The 16,937-nt window shown below is 41.5% G+C and overlaps 1 protein-coding gene across 23 annotated transcripts in view; it reads left to right on the top strand.

Moving 5' to 3' along the window:
* Nucleotides 1-16,937, top strand: part of ERC2 (ELKS/RAB6-interacting/CAST family member 2) — a 1,931,514-nt gene that overhangs the window by 1,113,727 nt on the left and 800,850 nt on the right. For all 23 annotated transcript variants that reach the window (XM_068253678.1, XM_068253677.1, XM_068253691.1 and 20 more), the window contains one exon: nucleotides 13,604-13,764. In XM_068253678.1, the coding sequence (XP_068109779.1) occupies nucleotides 13,604-13,764 (161 nt within the window). The remainder of the gene's footprint in view (nucleotides 1-13,603; nucleotides 13,765-16,937) is intronic.

Raw genomic sequence — 16,937 nt, 5'->3', positions numbered from 1 at the left:
GGGAGAACACTGCAATATGTCTTAGGCATCGATTGGCGGAGTAGTCAATCACCTAGCCTTAAAAGGAACCCAAGGTAAGAGACGTATGGAAGCATCCCTATTTATTTCCTTTAACTGCCTGGAAGTCCTGCTGATCTATTTGGCTGCAGTAGTGTCTGAATCACACACCCGAAACAAGCATGCAGCAAATCTTGTCAGATTTTTGTCAGAAACATCTGGTCTGCATGCTTGTTCAGGTTCCCTATAACCTCCTTCTAATGCCAAAAGTGGAAAAGAGCCCCAAAATACTCTCCTAATGAAGAAGGCGCTGAAATCTGTGGTACTGAGTTAACCCAAGGTCTGTGCCAAAATCACCCTATAAAATCAAACCATTTGACCTCAACACCAAGCATTGTATCTGACAGAAAGCCAATACAGTTCACCATCCAAAGATCAAAAATACCCACAGTAAACTATGGAGATGTGCAGGTGTTGTTCTTGAGCAAGGATTAGAGTGCTTGTCAGGATAAAAGGGAAACCTTATAGGGTAAAATAACATCAATTTCTTCAAGGAAAACCTGCTGCTTTCTGCCAGAAAGTTTTTTCAATTGGAAGAATGTTTACCTTTCAACATGACAGTGACCCCAAAGAGCAAAGCAAGACTGGCCAACAGTAGTTGAAGGAGAAAAGGTGATGGCCTTGTAACCTTATGTTGCCTTGTCAGAGCCAAGCGTTTAACAACAAAATGTGAATATTTCTGAATTGCTATACTTTCAGTTTTACATTATTGATCAGTGTTTTATATTAAGACATTGAAATTACACTTAAATATAGCTAAACTAATACTTTAATATAAGGTTTGTTGTAAATTCTGAGTGTGAAATGTGAAGGAATCTTTGTAGACGGCATTCATTCTTTGGAGACAATTTAGAAATGCATGCCAGGCGCCTTTTATGATTCTACAATATCTTCATGTTCCAAAAGATGTCAGTATAAGGCAAGAATGAAGAGTGGATGTTTTCTGTGAGCGCTGCAGACTTGTGCATGTAACAGAGGGATGGTGAGTGTGTTTTCAGCCTGTCATAGCAAAAGTGAAGAGACAATCCTTTCCAGGAACACAGGCTATTACTCTTTATACCTGACCTGTGGATTTTATGGCTGAAACTCATATCAGTTCCTCTGTGCAGTCTAAGCTGCAGGTTCTGTCTGGCTAAGATTAGAGATATTTTTCAAGGGAATCTCACACAGAAACAAATGCCAGTGAATCAGCCATTCCAAACACATTGCCCTGCAACTAGAGTGAGCCATGGGAGTCAAGCAAAGCTGCTTCCATTTATTCTCTCCCAGTTATCCATGTAAAGGTGGCCATACACAATTCAATTTTTTATTTTTTATTGTTTTGATCTATTAGAGTAGTTTATCAAACCTACCACACATCATTCAATTTCCAAAGCAATCAACCAGATTTTTCCAATCAGATTTTTATAAAAAAAAATAAAAAATTGTATAATCTATAGTTTTTATTGATCAGAGAAAGATTATTTTCAATTTCTTCTCTATTCGATCGTTTTGGTTGAATAAACAGGAAAATAGAACTATTTGATTGTACCGTGTATGGGCACCTTAAAGGAAATACAGTGGATGTGAAAATTTGGGCAACCTGGTTAATCGTAATGCTTTTCTTGTATAAATTGTTGGTTGTTTCGATAAAAAATGTCAGTTAAATACAGTATATCATAAAGGAGACACACACAGTCATATATGAGAAATGAAATTAAGTTTATTGGATTTACAGAAAGTGTGCAATAATTGTTTAAATAAAATTAGGCAGGTGCATAAATAAAATAATCATTTTACAACAACAACAACAAATAACATTTGTAAAGCGCTTTTCTCCCGTGGGACTCAAAGCGCATAAGCATGGCTCCGACCATCGTGGTACAGAGGAAGAATTTTATAAGTCTGGATTTGAATAGCTCCAGGGATGGTGCTGTCTTTACTGGGTGTGGCAGGGAGTTCCAAAGAGTAGGGGCAGCATGACAGAAGACTCTATCTCCAGATTTTTTGAGGTGCACTCTGGGAATGACCAAGTTTATAGAACTTGCTGATCTGAGGTTGTGAGAGGTGTGGTGCAGCTTCAGCAAGTCCTTCATGCATCCAGGGCCCAGATTGTGCAGGGATTTGAATGTCAGCAGTCCAATCTTGAAGAGTATTCTCCATTCTACTGGTAGCCAGTGCAGCGAGCGAAGGATCGTGTAATGTGACAGTGGCGGGGCTGGTTTGTTAGCAATCTGGCAGCAGCATTCTGCACTAATTGCAGGCGACACAGGTCCTTTTTGGGGAGGCCAGCATAAAGGGCATTGCAGTAGTCCAGCCGTGATGTGAAGAAGGCGTGGACTAGGGTTGGAAGATCCTCTGGGGGAATCAGATGTTTAATCTTTGCACTGTTCTTCAGATGGAAGTAGGAACATTTAACTACAGATGAAATTTGGTTTCTGAAACTAAATTTCCCATCGATTAGTACGCCAAGGCCGCGCACAAGGTTGGAGCTGTTTATGTCTGAATTCCCAATCCTGATTGGTGTTGCTTTAGGATAGGGCTGTTTTGATGGTGAGTGCTGGCTTTGGACAAACAGGACCTCATTTTATTGATTCCAAAACCTTTAGAACTAATTATTGGAACTCAAATTGGCTTGGTGAGCTCAGTGACCCGTGGCCTACATACACAGGTGAATCCAATTATGAGAAAGAGTATTTAAGGAGGTCAATTGTAAGGTCCCTCCTCTTTTAATTTTCTCTGAAGAGTAGCAACATGGGGGTCTCAAAACAACTCTCAAATGACCTGAAGACAAAGATTGTTCACCATCATGGTTTAGGGGAAGGATGCAGAAAGCTGTCTCAAATATTTCAGCTGTCTGTTTCCACAGTTAGGAACATATTGAGGAAATGGAAGACCACAGGCTCAGTTCAAGTTAAGGCTCGAGGTGGCAGACCAAGAAAAATCTGGGATAAACAGAAGTGACAAATGGTGAGAACAGTCAGAGTCAATCCACAGAGCAGCACCACAGACCTAAAACATCCTCTTGCTGCAGATGAAGTCACTGTGCATCGTTCAACCTTTCGGCGCACTTTACACAAGGAGAAGCTGTATGCAAGAGTGATGCAGAGGAAGCCTTTTCTCCATCCACAGCACAAACAGAACACATTTGGACAAGCCAGCTTTATTTTGGAATAAGGTGCTGTGGACTGATGAAACTAAAATTGAGTTGTTTGGGCATAACAAGTGGCGTTATGCATAGAGAAAAAAACAACACAGCATTCAGGCTACTAGCGTAGTTACACAGTTCTGAACCATACACAGATAACTGATAATGGTCAGTAACGATTGGAGTCAATCTCAAAGTCCGCAAGCCCGGGATCATACACATACCCGACCTGTATATCAGATGGCTGTCAATCAAAATCATATTGAAACTCAAAGTCAGCAAGCCAAGGGTCATACACCTATATCAGATGTCTTTCATTCATAATTGTAAGAAATTTCAAAGTCCGTAATTCAGGCAGGGCCAGGCCGACACAGAGGTTGAGGAGGCCCCAGCCTCTGAGCACAGGTCATGATGGGCACTGTGTGTCTGCCCTGCTGTTTGCCCATTGCTGCCATTTTCACCTTCTGCCGATTTTCCACTGTACTTCCGAGTAAGCGGCGTAATGCAGTTGCCATGGTGATGAATGATGCATTGCCGCGTGCCACGTGCCAGGCAGCACCTCTCTCTTCAGCAAGACATGTATGCAGAGAGTGAGCCAGCCAGCATCAGCTTAGCCTATGCTTATTGTGACTGGCGCTACTAATGACAATCGCTGCCCCATTCTCCCGAATGTCCCTCTCAGAGTCTGATGCTCTGCCTCAGCCAGGGCTGTTGTTGAGTGAATCATGTTGCTGCTGCTGCTGCTGCTGAATTAAGAGTATTGTCAGGCTGTGGCTCATTAAAGGAAGGGGAGGAGGGTCTGTCTTTCAGGGGTCTGAGTCTTTTAATGATGAGGGGGATGTGGGGTTGTTTGTTTTTAGAAAGTGCATGGTTTTCTGGCAGGGATGGTCGTAGTCAGCCAACTTCGCTACGCTGGAAATACGCGTAGTTTTATGCAATTACGCTTCGCCAAACTACGGCTTTGAAATCAAATATTCACTTTGCATGCATTTCGTAGACTACGCGTTAAAATACGCAATTACGTGTAGTGCGAAGCGTAGTGTATGCGGATGCATTATACCGGTATGCAGAAAATTTTATGCATTAATTCTTCATTAAATTCTTGTACCGGTAACTCTTCTATGCGTAAATTCCCCTTTTCAATGCGTAAATTTGTAAACATGCAACCGCACGCGGAAAATTAGCCACGAGTAACGCATTCGTAGTTCACTACGCAATACACATGTTAACTACGCATAGTGGGCATAAGCTACGCGTAGCGGTACTTCGCTATGCGTAAATTCATAAGCGTAGGTTTGAAACTTCACCTACGTACTACGATGCGTAGATGCGAACTACGATGCATAAATTCGCACTGGCATAGTTTCTGCTGATCACTGTTTTCTGGCCAGTGTTTCTGTCATTTTTCCTCTCTATGAGGTGGTCCTGTATATAGTGAGCTGCTCTACAGGACTGCATTTGGCATGCAGCATGCATACAGTAATCAGAGATCATTTGAAGTCTTTTTGCTGCTATAGAATTTTACACGTTTTATGCTTTTCACTGTCCTGTAATATGCTGTAGTCAGAAGATGAATAAGACCTACCAGGACAGTAAAAAAACATTTAAACATTTGTAAAAATAGTAACAAAAAGACTTCAAATGATCTCTACTGCTACTGATGTGATGAATACTGTATGCATGCCAAATGCAGTCCTATGGAGTAGCTCACTGTGTTTGTATGTATTTAGGAAGGGGCGGGGCTACTACATACAATTTACTGGTTGTAGACGATCGGCTACTACTATTAGTAGTTTAGCTGCCTGAGTTTAAATTAGCATTAATTAAGGTTAAGGTTAGGCATTAGGTAGAGGGTGTTAAGGTTAAGCACCAACAGGGGGGGGGGGGGTGGAGGGGTTAAGTTTAGACACTTAAACGGGAGGGTTAAGGATAGGATAGGTGCCAGGTAGGCTGATATTTTATTATTATCAGCTTATCCCTTCGCCCAACTTATGCAGCACTCCAGAAGTACTTACTCCCGCTGCTCTGTTATCTATTTCCAACTGCTCTTCATGGACATCTGGTAGCATGTGGGTAAGAGGCATCACTTACCTTACCTACTAGCAATTGTGTTCAGGTATGCTGAGAGCTGCAGAGTAATGCTGAGCTAGTTGGCACTAGTCCTTTTTCTTGCCTTATTTTACAGTGTAGGACAGTGATCAACCAAAGAAAATCGAATACAGTGATGAATCATATTTTGGCAATATTGCTTTATAATTAATTATAAATCATTAAAAAAACAGAGAGCTAACATGGTGATAGGTACATATTACTGCTTTATAAATACAGTCCTTGTACAAAGGCACTGCTAAGGTCTTCAGCAAGTTGCAGCTGGCTTCACCCGTCATTTTATGAACTCTTCAAATAAAACATCTCAAATGTGTCTGAAAATAACTATGCTAAAAATGTTCACAATTAGATGTATACTTTTAAGAGCTCTTTACTCCATTTTTAAAGAAATCACTGAGGCATCCTGCAACGTTTAAAGAAAACATAATAAACAGAATACCTAATCTTCCAAAGAGTGTTTACTCAACACTTACGCAGAGCGTTTTACAGGGATGTGGGTTCTGCAACAAAGAATCTCTACAGCCGTGTCTCCAAACGGTGCTTTTCGTCAGTTGTCTCCCCCTCAAATTGTTTAGCGCAGAATCATTTATCTTTATTTGCTGTATTACCAGCCACAATATTTGGTTGATGCTAGGGATGACATCATGCTATATCTTGGGATCCTATCTAAAACCTGTTCCATATAGTTATACTTCCTATACTAGTTTAGGTTTGTTTGTCAGATTGATTTTTTTTAATTTGGGGTTCAACAATATTCCTTGGCAACTACTTTGTGCATTGTAGCCGCCCTTTATGTAATTATAATACTAAATGGCACTGATATTGATGATTCTTCACCTCTTGCCACAGGAAGCTCAGCACTGTTACTTTTCAGCACAGCATGTCAGTGCTGAATGACATTATTTAACCCTTCCTCATTTCATGAATGGGCATTCTACAGTGTCAGTGAAAGTGCATTTGCCATTATAATCAAAAAATACATCTTTCACTGTATTTTTTGTAGTACACTTCCTTATTTCCTGCGTTAAGATCCTTTGCAGCGTAAAACTAGCCCAAAGCAGACTGTATGCATCTCAGTCTGGCTAGTGTTTGATTACTCCCTATTTAGCAATTGATTGTGGAATAGTGCTGTTCTGCTATCCTCCCCAGTATCAATTGTCCTGCAATAAAATAAATCTCCAGATAGTGTGATACCGTCTTTTCAATTCCACATACACAATGCAAATTCCCTCATAAACGTGTAGTAAAACCATACTCCATGCACACCCATACATTAGCAACTCACCAGGTATTATCCACCTCAGGGTTCAGGTGGGTTGTGCACTTAGTGGGTGATATAGCAGGCTATCCTCTCCTTGGAAATTATACATAGGCCTTTTCTCCTTTCAACAAGTTTCATAACACTCCAGTGGGCTCATAAAAAATACAAAATAGAAACAAAACCATAGCGTAACACATTCCCTGAAAGATCCTATTGCCGTGTGCTTTGTATTGCACTTACGCGACCACGGCGATATGTCAGGCACTTCAACTAAAACCTTTCACCCTCTGTGCTCCGAGCATCTGGCGGCATCCCGCTAACTCGTGAACCACTTACAGCGGATTGGCATTGCTGTATCTCTTAGCTCTTTCCGAGCCGGTGTATGCTAGGGGTAGTGACATCAGACATGCTGGCCCTACATGCTATGTCCTTTATTCTGGACTCATCAGGGATATAGCTCCCTGTCTGTTCACATTATCAAGATTTGCTTGAGCAGCTTCCCCTGCTAGTTTTAGCATTCAGTGTGTAAGTATAGTATAAAGGTATGCAGCCTTCTTCTCCCTCTGCTCTTCAGCCCACCTGCTCTGTTAAAATTTACTGCTGCACCCAATCACACTTTTGATTAATGAAGTGTCTTAGAAGTTTGGTGATTAGGTTTGCAGGAGTCTGTAAATCACTGATAGCTTTGAGTCTAGTGATCAAATTTATCAGAAATATTGACCAGAGATTTGGAGGAGGCAAAGGGTTGCCTGCCCAGTACAAACTCTGTATATTTGTGGAATGTTGTCTGCCTCACAACTTGTTGTCCGAAATGGGAAGAGCAGTAACAGGAAAGGCTACGTTCAGCAGACATTACTTCAGGTATTTTGTTTTGTGTATAGCAACCAGAGCCATCCACTGGTGAAAGTAATATCAGAAATATTTCTGCTTTACATGGTTTTATAACTCTGGGGAATACAACAGTACATGTTTTATTTATCCATGGAATTACACTTTAAAGAGAAACTGTAACCAAGAATTGAACTACATCCCAATCAGTTGAGATACCCCCTTTTCCACGAGAAATCTATGATCTATAACAGATCATCAGGGGGCTCCGTATAGCTGATTTTGTAGTGAAACTCCTCCCACAGTGTGATGCCAGTGCCTCACAGCTCTGAGGTACTGACATCACACTATGGGAGCCTTGTTACATTGTGGGAAATAACAGCTGTTTCCAACTGTCAAAAAAGTAAGCAGCAGCTACTTCCAGTGACATCACCTACCAGCAGGAAAAAGGTCACCATGTGATAAATGTCAGAATGTAAATCAGGGAGAGGAAATATTTTACAATGAGAAAACACTGACTAAATCATTTATACATAATTATTGTAAAAATGAAGCTTTTTTTTTTATTACATTATTTTCAATGGAGTTCCTCTTTAAGTCTCCTATAGACCTACTGACCCTACACTTAACCATGGCACTATCCTTATAAGTAGGATACCTATCTCTTCAGTTTCAGTTTGTTGGTACAAGGAGCCCAGTTTTAAAAAGAGAATTCAATTATCTTGTTTTCTGTTGATAAAGCAAATCATGTTCCAGAGATTTTGACAAATTGCAATTTTGAATAGATGTGGTTGATTGTAAGTGAATTTCTCTTTTTAAAACAACCTGCAAAGTGAAAATGTCTCTTTTTACAGTGTCAGACTTGGATCTTTTGATGCAAAATATTAAGGCTACAAAGTAAACCTCAATAGCCATTAATTTACATCCCTGCTTGTCTTAACTGAGCCCAAACCCCAACCAGCCCTATAAGCATTAGATGTTTTTCTCTTATTTATTAATGATTCCTTTACAGAAATGTTGCTCTGGTCTCTGCTGGGTGGCCTGTACTATCCTGTGTTAAGGGGAAGACAAACTTCAGGGGAAGACAACCCCCCAACTTTTCACAATTCCATCATGAAAGTGTGCCCCATAAAAACTTCCCTCTCATTACTTATTGAGACCTGTGACAGCCCCAATGATAATGTTATGTTAGAACTTCCAGATGGATCAGCTGCACTGATGGTACTGCACTGATCAGAGTTGAAGTACCTTGAAGCACCTTTGGCTCAATCGACTGGCTAGCCACATGCCACATGGAGGTGTTACATGAAGGAATTCAGAGATTAAGTATAGCAGCTTTTCTGGGATAGTTTGGAAAGGGTTACTGAAGAATAATCAATGCCTAGACATGAACTTTAATCCTCTTCTAACCCAAAGACTCACCAAAACTACACTGAAAGCCTGAGATTTGTAAACACTCCCTGGGCACATAGGGAAAAAGCTGGACCATAACAAAATCATATGCTGGCATCTGTGATACCTGTACTTAAAGTACCCCTTGCATATCACAAAACCGTTAAATAAAACATAACTGAAATAGAAATTGATAGTGCTTTCATTCAAAGATGACATCCTTGTTCCCCTGACCTCTCTGATGATGGTCTTCTTACTCTCTTGCTCCCCTGTCCAATCTGATGATGGTCTATAAACTGGTCTGTGTAGAGATGGCCCGAACCTCCGATTTTCGGTTCGCGAACCGGGTTCGAGAACTTCCGCAAAAGTTTGGTTCGTGTGAACTTTCGCGAACTTCAATGGGGAGGCGAACTTTGAAAACTAGAAAAAATTATGCTGGCCACAAAAGTGATGGAAAAGATGTTTCAAGGGGTCTAACACCTGGAGGGGGGCATGGCAGAGTGGGATAGACGGCAAAAGTCCCGGGGAAAAATCTGGATTTGACGCAAAGCAGCGTTTTAAGAGCAGAAATCACATTTAATGCTAAATTGCAGGCCTAAAGTGCTTTAAAACATCTTGCGTGTGTATACATCAATCAGGGAGTGTAATTAGAGTGCTGCTTCACACTGGCACACCAAACTCACTGTGTAACGCACCGCAAACAGCTGTTTGCGTTGTGACGGCTGTGCTGGACTGGTGCGCACCATAGCGAGAGTGCAGGCCGTGGCAGTTTTCAAGCCCATATGGTTGCCGGGCTGTGGTAGCTCAGTGATAGAACAACAGTGACTGTCCAACTGTTCAAATTTGGTCTGTCCACAATGAAGCAACGACCTTATTATCCTTGGTGTGCCACCCCCCGAGACACTCATATAGCCGGCGGTCATTGCTTCATTGTGATACGCAAGCCCCTTCACCGTGGCAAGGTAATAATCACGAAGGGGAATGGGCACATGTACATGCCTTTTGTTGTTGCAGCTGCAGTGCAGCCAGAAAAATTAGACAGGCATGTACATGCACCAGAAAAAATATTATAGCAGCTGCCTTAAAAATTCAGGAATCTACCTGGAGTCCTGGCCCCTGTTGGTGGTGGCGGAGAAGGCAGTCAAGCGGCCTGCAGGCAGAGATGCTGTGTGGGGAGCGACTTAGTCTTGGGGCAGGCAGTCACACGGCATGCAGGCAGAGATGCTGTGTGTGGGGACTGACTTGTCTTCGGGCAGGCCTGAGTGTACTTTGCAGACCAGGCATCCGTGGTCAGATGGACCCTTGATCCAACGCTATGTGCCATGTCACCACTTGCCTTTCAACATCATGGTACAGTTTAGGGATCGCCTTTTTTGAGAAAAAATTGCGGCCTGGTATCTTCCACTGCGGTGTGTGGCTTTGCTTTTGTGTGCTGCTTTTCCTCAGGTGGTCATCTAATTGCAGTTTGTGCTTTGTAATCATGTGCCTTCATACCTACGCGGGTCTTGGTCTTTCCACGGCTCAATTTTCGGTGGCAGAGAGTACAGATGGCATTGCTCTCATCTGAGGCAGACACACAAAAAAATTTCCACACCGCTGAGCCCTGGGGTGATGGCACTTTGGTGGTGGCGGCCGACTCAGTGTTAAGTGGGGTGCCAGAATCAGAGCAGGAGGAGGAAGATATGTCAGGCTTCCGTGTGGAAGCTGAGAAAGATGAGGTGTTCTGTGTTAAATAGTCAACTACGTCCTGACAATATTGGGGGCTGATGGCACGTGCCTTCTTCTGAACACTGTACTTTGGTCGAGGGCCACACGAAATCACGACAGCGTGACCTCGAACAGACCTGCCAGGTGGCCTGCCTCTGCCTTTTGTTTTGTCCATATTGGGGGGATGAAGTGAAAAGTATGCACTGACTTGACTAATACAATGTGCACAGGTGACTACACAGGTGCAGTTAACAGGTATGCATGGAGTGGTATATCACACTGTGTGCACTCACGTAGGTAGGTGGGTGCACTGAACACAACAGGTAGGTATATTCAGTGATGAGGTGGGTGCACTCAACACAAAAGGTAGGTATATGCAGTGATGAGCTAGGTTCAGTGAATACAACAGGTAGGTATATGCAGTGATGAGGTGGGTTCACTGAACACAACAGGTAGGTATATGCAGTGATGAGGTGGGTGCACTCAACACAAAAGGTAGGTATATGCAATTATGAGGTGGGTTCACTGAACACAACAGGTAGGTATATGCAGTACTGGGTATTACAATGTGCACCTGTCACACACACAGGTAGTCACTGAATGTGATGGGCCTGGCTGGCAGTGGCACACACACAGTATGAATTAGCAAGGCTGTCTATGCAACAGCAACACAAGTGTCAGTGGGACACACAGAAAAAAAAATAGATCACAAGAACAAGATTAGCTCTCAAAAGAGCTGTTGTGGGGTGCTATTTTAGCAATAAGAATCAGCAAGGATAAAGCTAACAAGCCTACAACAGCCTAACTAATCTTTCCCTATGAGAGAGTCTGATGCAGCTGTCCCTTCTCTAATTAATGCAGGCACACGAGTGAGTGTAATGGCCGGTGGGGCCTTCCTTTAATAAGTGGGAGAGTGGCTCCAGGAGAGAGTGTAGCCTGATTGGCTACAATGTGCCTGCTGACTGTGATGTAGAGGATCAAAGTTGACCCTAATGGTGCACTATGGAGGCTAACCGAACTTCCGGAAATGTTTGCCTTAGATGGCGAACGCGAACCACCGGAAGTTCGCCGGGAACCGTTCGCAGGTGAACCGTTTCGGCCATCTCTAGTCTGTGTACCCAAGTGTCTAGTCTTACTATTGTAACGATTGGTGTCAGCAACAGAGATTTTTCTGATTATTGGTGATCTGCAGTATCACCAATAATACAGATACTATACCTGATTATGTGGTGATCTGCAGAATCACCAATAATGCTAGTATAGCTAGACACGGGACAACCAATGTGGGATTGTGTTTTGGTGCAACAGTAATGAGAAGAGGAGATCTCCCGAGGAGCGGGAGATTCAGACAATACTGCAGCCAAAGATCCCCTGAGGAGCAGGGGATTCAGACTGTACTGCTGCCAGTGGACACCTGAGGAGCAGGGACCACTGACTGTGCTGCAGGGGTGATCACCTGAGGAGCAGGTGATAAGACTACACTACAGCCAAGAATCTCCTGAGGAGCTGGAGATTCAGACTGTACTGCAGCTAGCGGACACTTGAGGGACAAGTGTTACAGACAGTGCTGCAAGGGCTGATCACCTAAGGAGTAGGTGACAGCTCTTAGAGATTCCTCACTACTGGCTAGGCCTACTAGTGAGGACAGGAAGGTCAGACAAGCAGGGTAGGCAACGTACGGACAGATAAAGTACAAAGACGGAAGGCTGATTCGGTGTATAGGTTCAGGCAGAGTCGGCAACAATAATCAGATAGGCAGAGGTACTGAATCAGCAAACAGGAGAGTAGTCAAGGAAGCAGAAGGTCATAACAGATAAACAATAGCAATGTAGCAATATCCTAGTCTAGGTGTGAAGTCCTTAGTTTCAACACCTGGGATCTAGACTAAAGTATAGTACACAGATAACACAATGCAATTAGTACTTTAAGTTATCAACGGAAACTGGCTAAGTGTGGATCCCCAGCTCCAGCTGGTTCTAGCACACTGTAGGATCTGACTAGGGTCTGAGCGCTAACACGTTAGCATTTGCAACAGCAGACAACCAGCAACTGACAGGCAGGTCCTATATATACTCAGAGCGCTCCACAGCGCCGCCCCAGTCACTCAGCCAATCCGGAGCACTACTGGAGTCAGCTGACCGGCTGATCAGCTGACTCCTCTTTTACTTGCATAAAGGTCCTGTCGCGCGCGCGCGCGCGCGTAGTTCTCAATCGATGTGCACTAGAAGGACCAGGCAACACAGCAGCATGTAGCTGTGCGGCAGAGGCCGCCGGCTGACTCGCGGAGATAGCCGCCATGCCGCTTGGCCATGCGGCGGTATCTCCGCTATCCTTTACAACTATATTTTGGATTAGTGAGAAAGAACTTGAGTTAGGCGTCGTTGTAGTGGGTATACCAAAGTTGTAACGTTGCATTGGAACAATAACTAGTAGCTTGATGCTTTGAAGTCTGTGGCACAGTAGGCAATATTGTGATATTCGTGCTTTTGAATTGGACAGGACTTGGAAGGGAGCTTGAAAAAGCAATATTGAGGCCACTTTCATTGCAGTAGGGAAGATTGTATAAGGTTGTAAGGTTATTCACTTTTTAAGTCATTTTACATAGGATAGAGTGATTGATAGAGCCTAGTTTCCAGTCACTGACTCTAAAAAATAAGAGACATTTTTAACAGTAAAATGATGTTCTCTTTTGTTCGCTTATCTTTATCAGACAACCTGCAGGTGCAGTATCAAAAATATTAAAATGTTTATTTGTAATATTTAATATAACTCTAATGAACTGAAAGTAGTTCTTGACATATTCTAGAGCTAAAGACAGTAAAACATTAGCTAAAAAACACTTTACTTTTAAGCAGAAATGTCAGTTTATTGACCCTGACAACCTTGACAGGTTCCTTTTAAGAAGATGAATATATATATATATATATATATATATATATATATATATATATATATATATATATATATCCCCATTTATTCAAGTGAGAGACCCTTTGCATTAAGGATGAGATATCTGGCCGTCCATTTCAAGCATCAGCTTGTATAAGTACGCCCAGATGTACTCCTTAATTAGAAATCTTTTTGTTAATTGCCAAAAATCCAATTTCTTTTTCTTTCTTTAGATGGATGATCTCATGAATGCTCTTGAAAAGACAAGACAGGAGCTGGATTCCACCAAAGCCCGTCTCTCTGCAACTCAACAATCACTTGCTGACAAGGAAGCACACCTGAACAACTTGATGATAGACCGACGAAAACAGCTTGAAGAGATCTTGGAGATGAAGTAAGGCCGCCGCTTATTTCTGCTTTATTGTACAGTTTAATTGTTTTCTGTTGGACAAAGGACACAGTTATACAGTATATAAAACAACATTATATTTTAGGGTAGAGAACTCTAGTATCTGTTGATATGCTGTAAGAGATCTGGTACTCATTGATTTAAACCTTTTATTATCGTTATCTATTTTTTTTTAGTTATGCAGAAGTTTATCTGCTATGAAAAAAAGGAAGGATGTGTGTAATGTAGCTTTGATCTATTTAGAGTTGATATTGCTTTAGTTCATTAATAACTTCCTGGTTTTAGAAGTCCACTACCATTCTGCCTGAAATGTTTCTTAGATATGGTTCACCCCAAAACAGTTCAAATTAAGCTAATGGAAAGAGCTTACTACCCTTCTCTCCATCAAGGCTCCAACCCTGGAAGTATCAAGGGTGGGGAGATCCATCACATAGCCACACAACCTGTCGTAAATTATGAATGTGTTTAATGTCTTTAAATACTACATTGTCTACAGGAGCTCCATCATATTGATACACCACTGCATTTGTACATGGAATCAGTGATGGGAAGGGACTGGGCAAAATGTAAAGCCTATCTTTAGGAAGGAAAAAGTATTCTAGTTTTGGATTATATAGTAAAAGGTTTTCTTTATGTTATTGCTGTCCAATGTTCCTATCTTCAAGAAAAATGTATCTGAGTGTGACATAGACCTTGATGTAGGTCCCAAGGCAGTACATGAGGGAACACCTTTCCAATGGAGACAATGACAGCAGTAAAAAACCTTCAGAAGCTTCTAACCCTTTCCATAATATCGAAAACACAAATATAATTTTGTCTGGAATGTAGTCATAACTTTGGTTGGGTTCACACTTTGCCAAACTGTACTGTGTCTGTACTGTATGGATGTGCTCCGGAATCTTTTGCAGGGTTAGGCACTGCTCTGGGGTAGAGGCAAGCTATTAATCAAATGAACAGTAATGCAATCGCTGTCTGTGATTCAGGTCATGATTTCCTGCAGCAGAATCAACCAGAATGTGTCTATGTGGACTAACCCATAAAACATTTTTTTCAGTCCTTGAGTTAATATACGCGGCTAGTGGTTAATATGCCTCCCGCATCTGTAGGCTACAATAGTGTTTGTGGAGTGTGAGAATGATTCTTTAAAGGTACTTAAATAAAACTAAAAAGCAGATACTTACCTTGGGAGGGGGAAGCCTCTGAACCCTAATCAAGCTTCCCACATCCTTTTCAGCCAGCTTATTCCAGCGCTGGGACCCTGAACTGCCATAAACAAAAGCAATGGCAGTGGCATGCCTGCACAGGCGCTCCAACGGCTTTCCACTTGGGCTCTGGTGGAAATAGACAAGCTCTATTGGGTCTGTTCTATAGCAAAGGCGTGATTTGCCCCAAAGCCCAAGTGGAAAGCTGCTAGTGCGCCTTTGCACAGCGGAGACAAGTGGACTTTTGGGGGCCTCAGCACTGGATCGCCTCTTGAGGATCCACAGACTTCCCTTCCCCGATGTAATTACCTTCTAGGGGCACTTTTTTCCTTTTAGGTTCACTGTAAGTTAAGGTGCCCATTAACGGTACAATTTTTAATCAGATGTGATTCGTTGATCAGATTTTTTTCAATGAATTGTACAGAAAAGCATACAGTATGTGGAAAAATTTACCTGAATTTTGACCTGAACTGATTCTTTGATCAATTTGAAGAATTTTATCAATCAAAATGTTGGATTTTACATATCTAAAGTGAAAAAGTGCTCAAATCGAACCGTTTATGGGAATAATTGACAGTTACCTTTTGATTTCATTAGATTCATGTTTTTTAATCCTCTCAATGTGAAATTTTAATTAATAACACAATACAGTGTATATAGTTGAATATAATGTAATAGTAGAAGGATGGTGACTTTTTTTTGAAAGGCATGAGATAAAAATACTGAATACTGTATATGTGTTTCTGTGTGAAGACATATTCTTAACAGTGCAACTATTAGAGCAATCTCCTGAATTAATATCTCCACAGCTCTATACTCCAAAAACACAACAACACTACATTTTCCACACATGTTAGTATTACACTTTGCCATAGTATTCTGCACTACCTCTTATTCGTTAACTTCCAGTTGTTTCTGACATAATTTTCTATCATCAAAATATGAGTTTTTTCAATCGCATCCAATCAAGCACATATGACCGGAACTCTTTCAAGATCATATGTAAAATCTAACCATTTATGGGAACAATCGATAATTTTTGATCCCACAAATGTGATTTAAAGATCACGTCTGAGAAAAATATTGTACTGTTAATGGGCACCTTTAGACTATCAACTTTGGTCCTTAGATTTACATTGGTGCATGCGTAGTTCAATTTTAACATTCCTTGCTGGATGAAAGGTAATTTTCAAGGTTTCCTCTCCTTATACATCAATTATCTAAACTTCCAAGCGTCTGAAATATCTGCACACATGTCCTTGAAAGGTAAGTGCCTCACACTTTGTATATGCACCGTGGAGAAGTTTATCTTAAGAACATATCACTGCTAGAAACAGACATCTCTTGTTATAGCTCAACTCCATCTTTCTTCTAATGCAATAATTTCTGGCGATTCTGAACGTTAAGACTCTGGACACGTTGGGGCTGCTGACTGGTGTTGCTGTAAAAAATGGTTCTCTTGTTTTGAAGGTTCTGTCACTTTGTTTTCCTGTGAAGGGCTCCGCTCCTCAGGATGAATGTGCCTGTTCTTTCTCCATTGTCATTGGGTTTCTGTCCTGTAATATCTACTATTATCAGCCTTCCTGACTGGAACTACAGCATGTTATGGAGATAATGTCATGAGATGTACAATGTCGAGATATAAATGCTAAAACACAGCAACAGAAATATCTTTGTTTCCAGTATTTATGCTTTGATATATTAATGATCTATTTTCATCTCTTTCTGCCCTAAAAGTCATTTGCATCAAATCTAACTGTGTAAACTGATTACCCCAACATAAAATACTGATAAATGTAAACATTTTATTAAATATAACAGTTTATTTATTATTGAAAAAAGAGCTTATTGATCAAATTAATAATTAGCCAAAGAAGTATATTTAAATTGAACGGGTTATGGAAGCCCATTGTTTGTCATGGAGTGGCTCATCGTTAGCAGTAAATGTATGTGGTC

This window comes from Hyperolius riggenbachi, chromosome 9 (assembly GCF_040937935.1).
Source record: "Hyperolius riggenbachi isolate aHypRig1 chromosome 9, aHypRig1.pri, whole genome shotgun sequence".
In the NCBI taxonomy this organism is placed as follows: Eukaryota; Metazoa; Chordata; class Amphibia; order Anura; family Hyperoliidae; genus Hyperolius; species Hyperolius riggenbachi.
The sequence above is the reverse complement of the archived record's forward strand: the minus strand, read 5'-3'. Positions and strand labels throughout refer to the sequence as shown.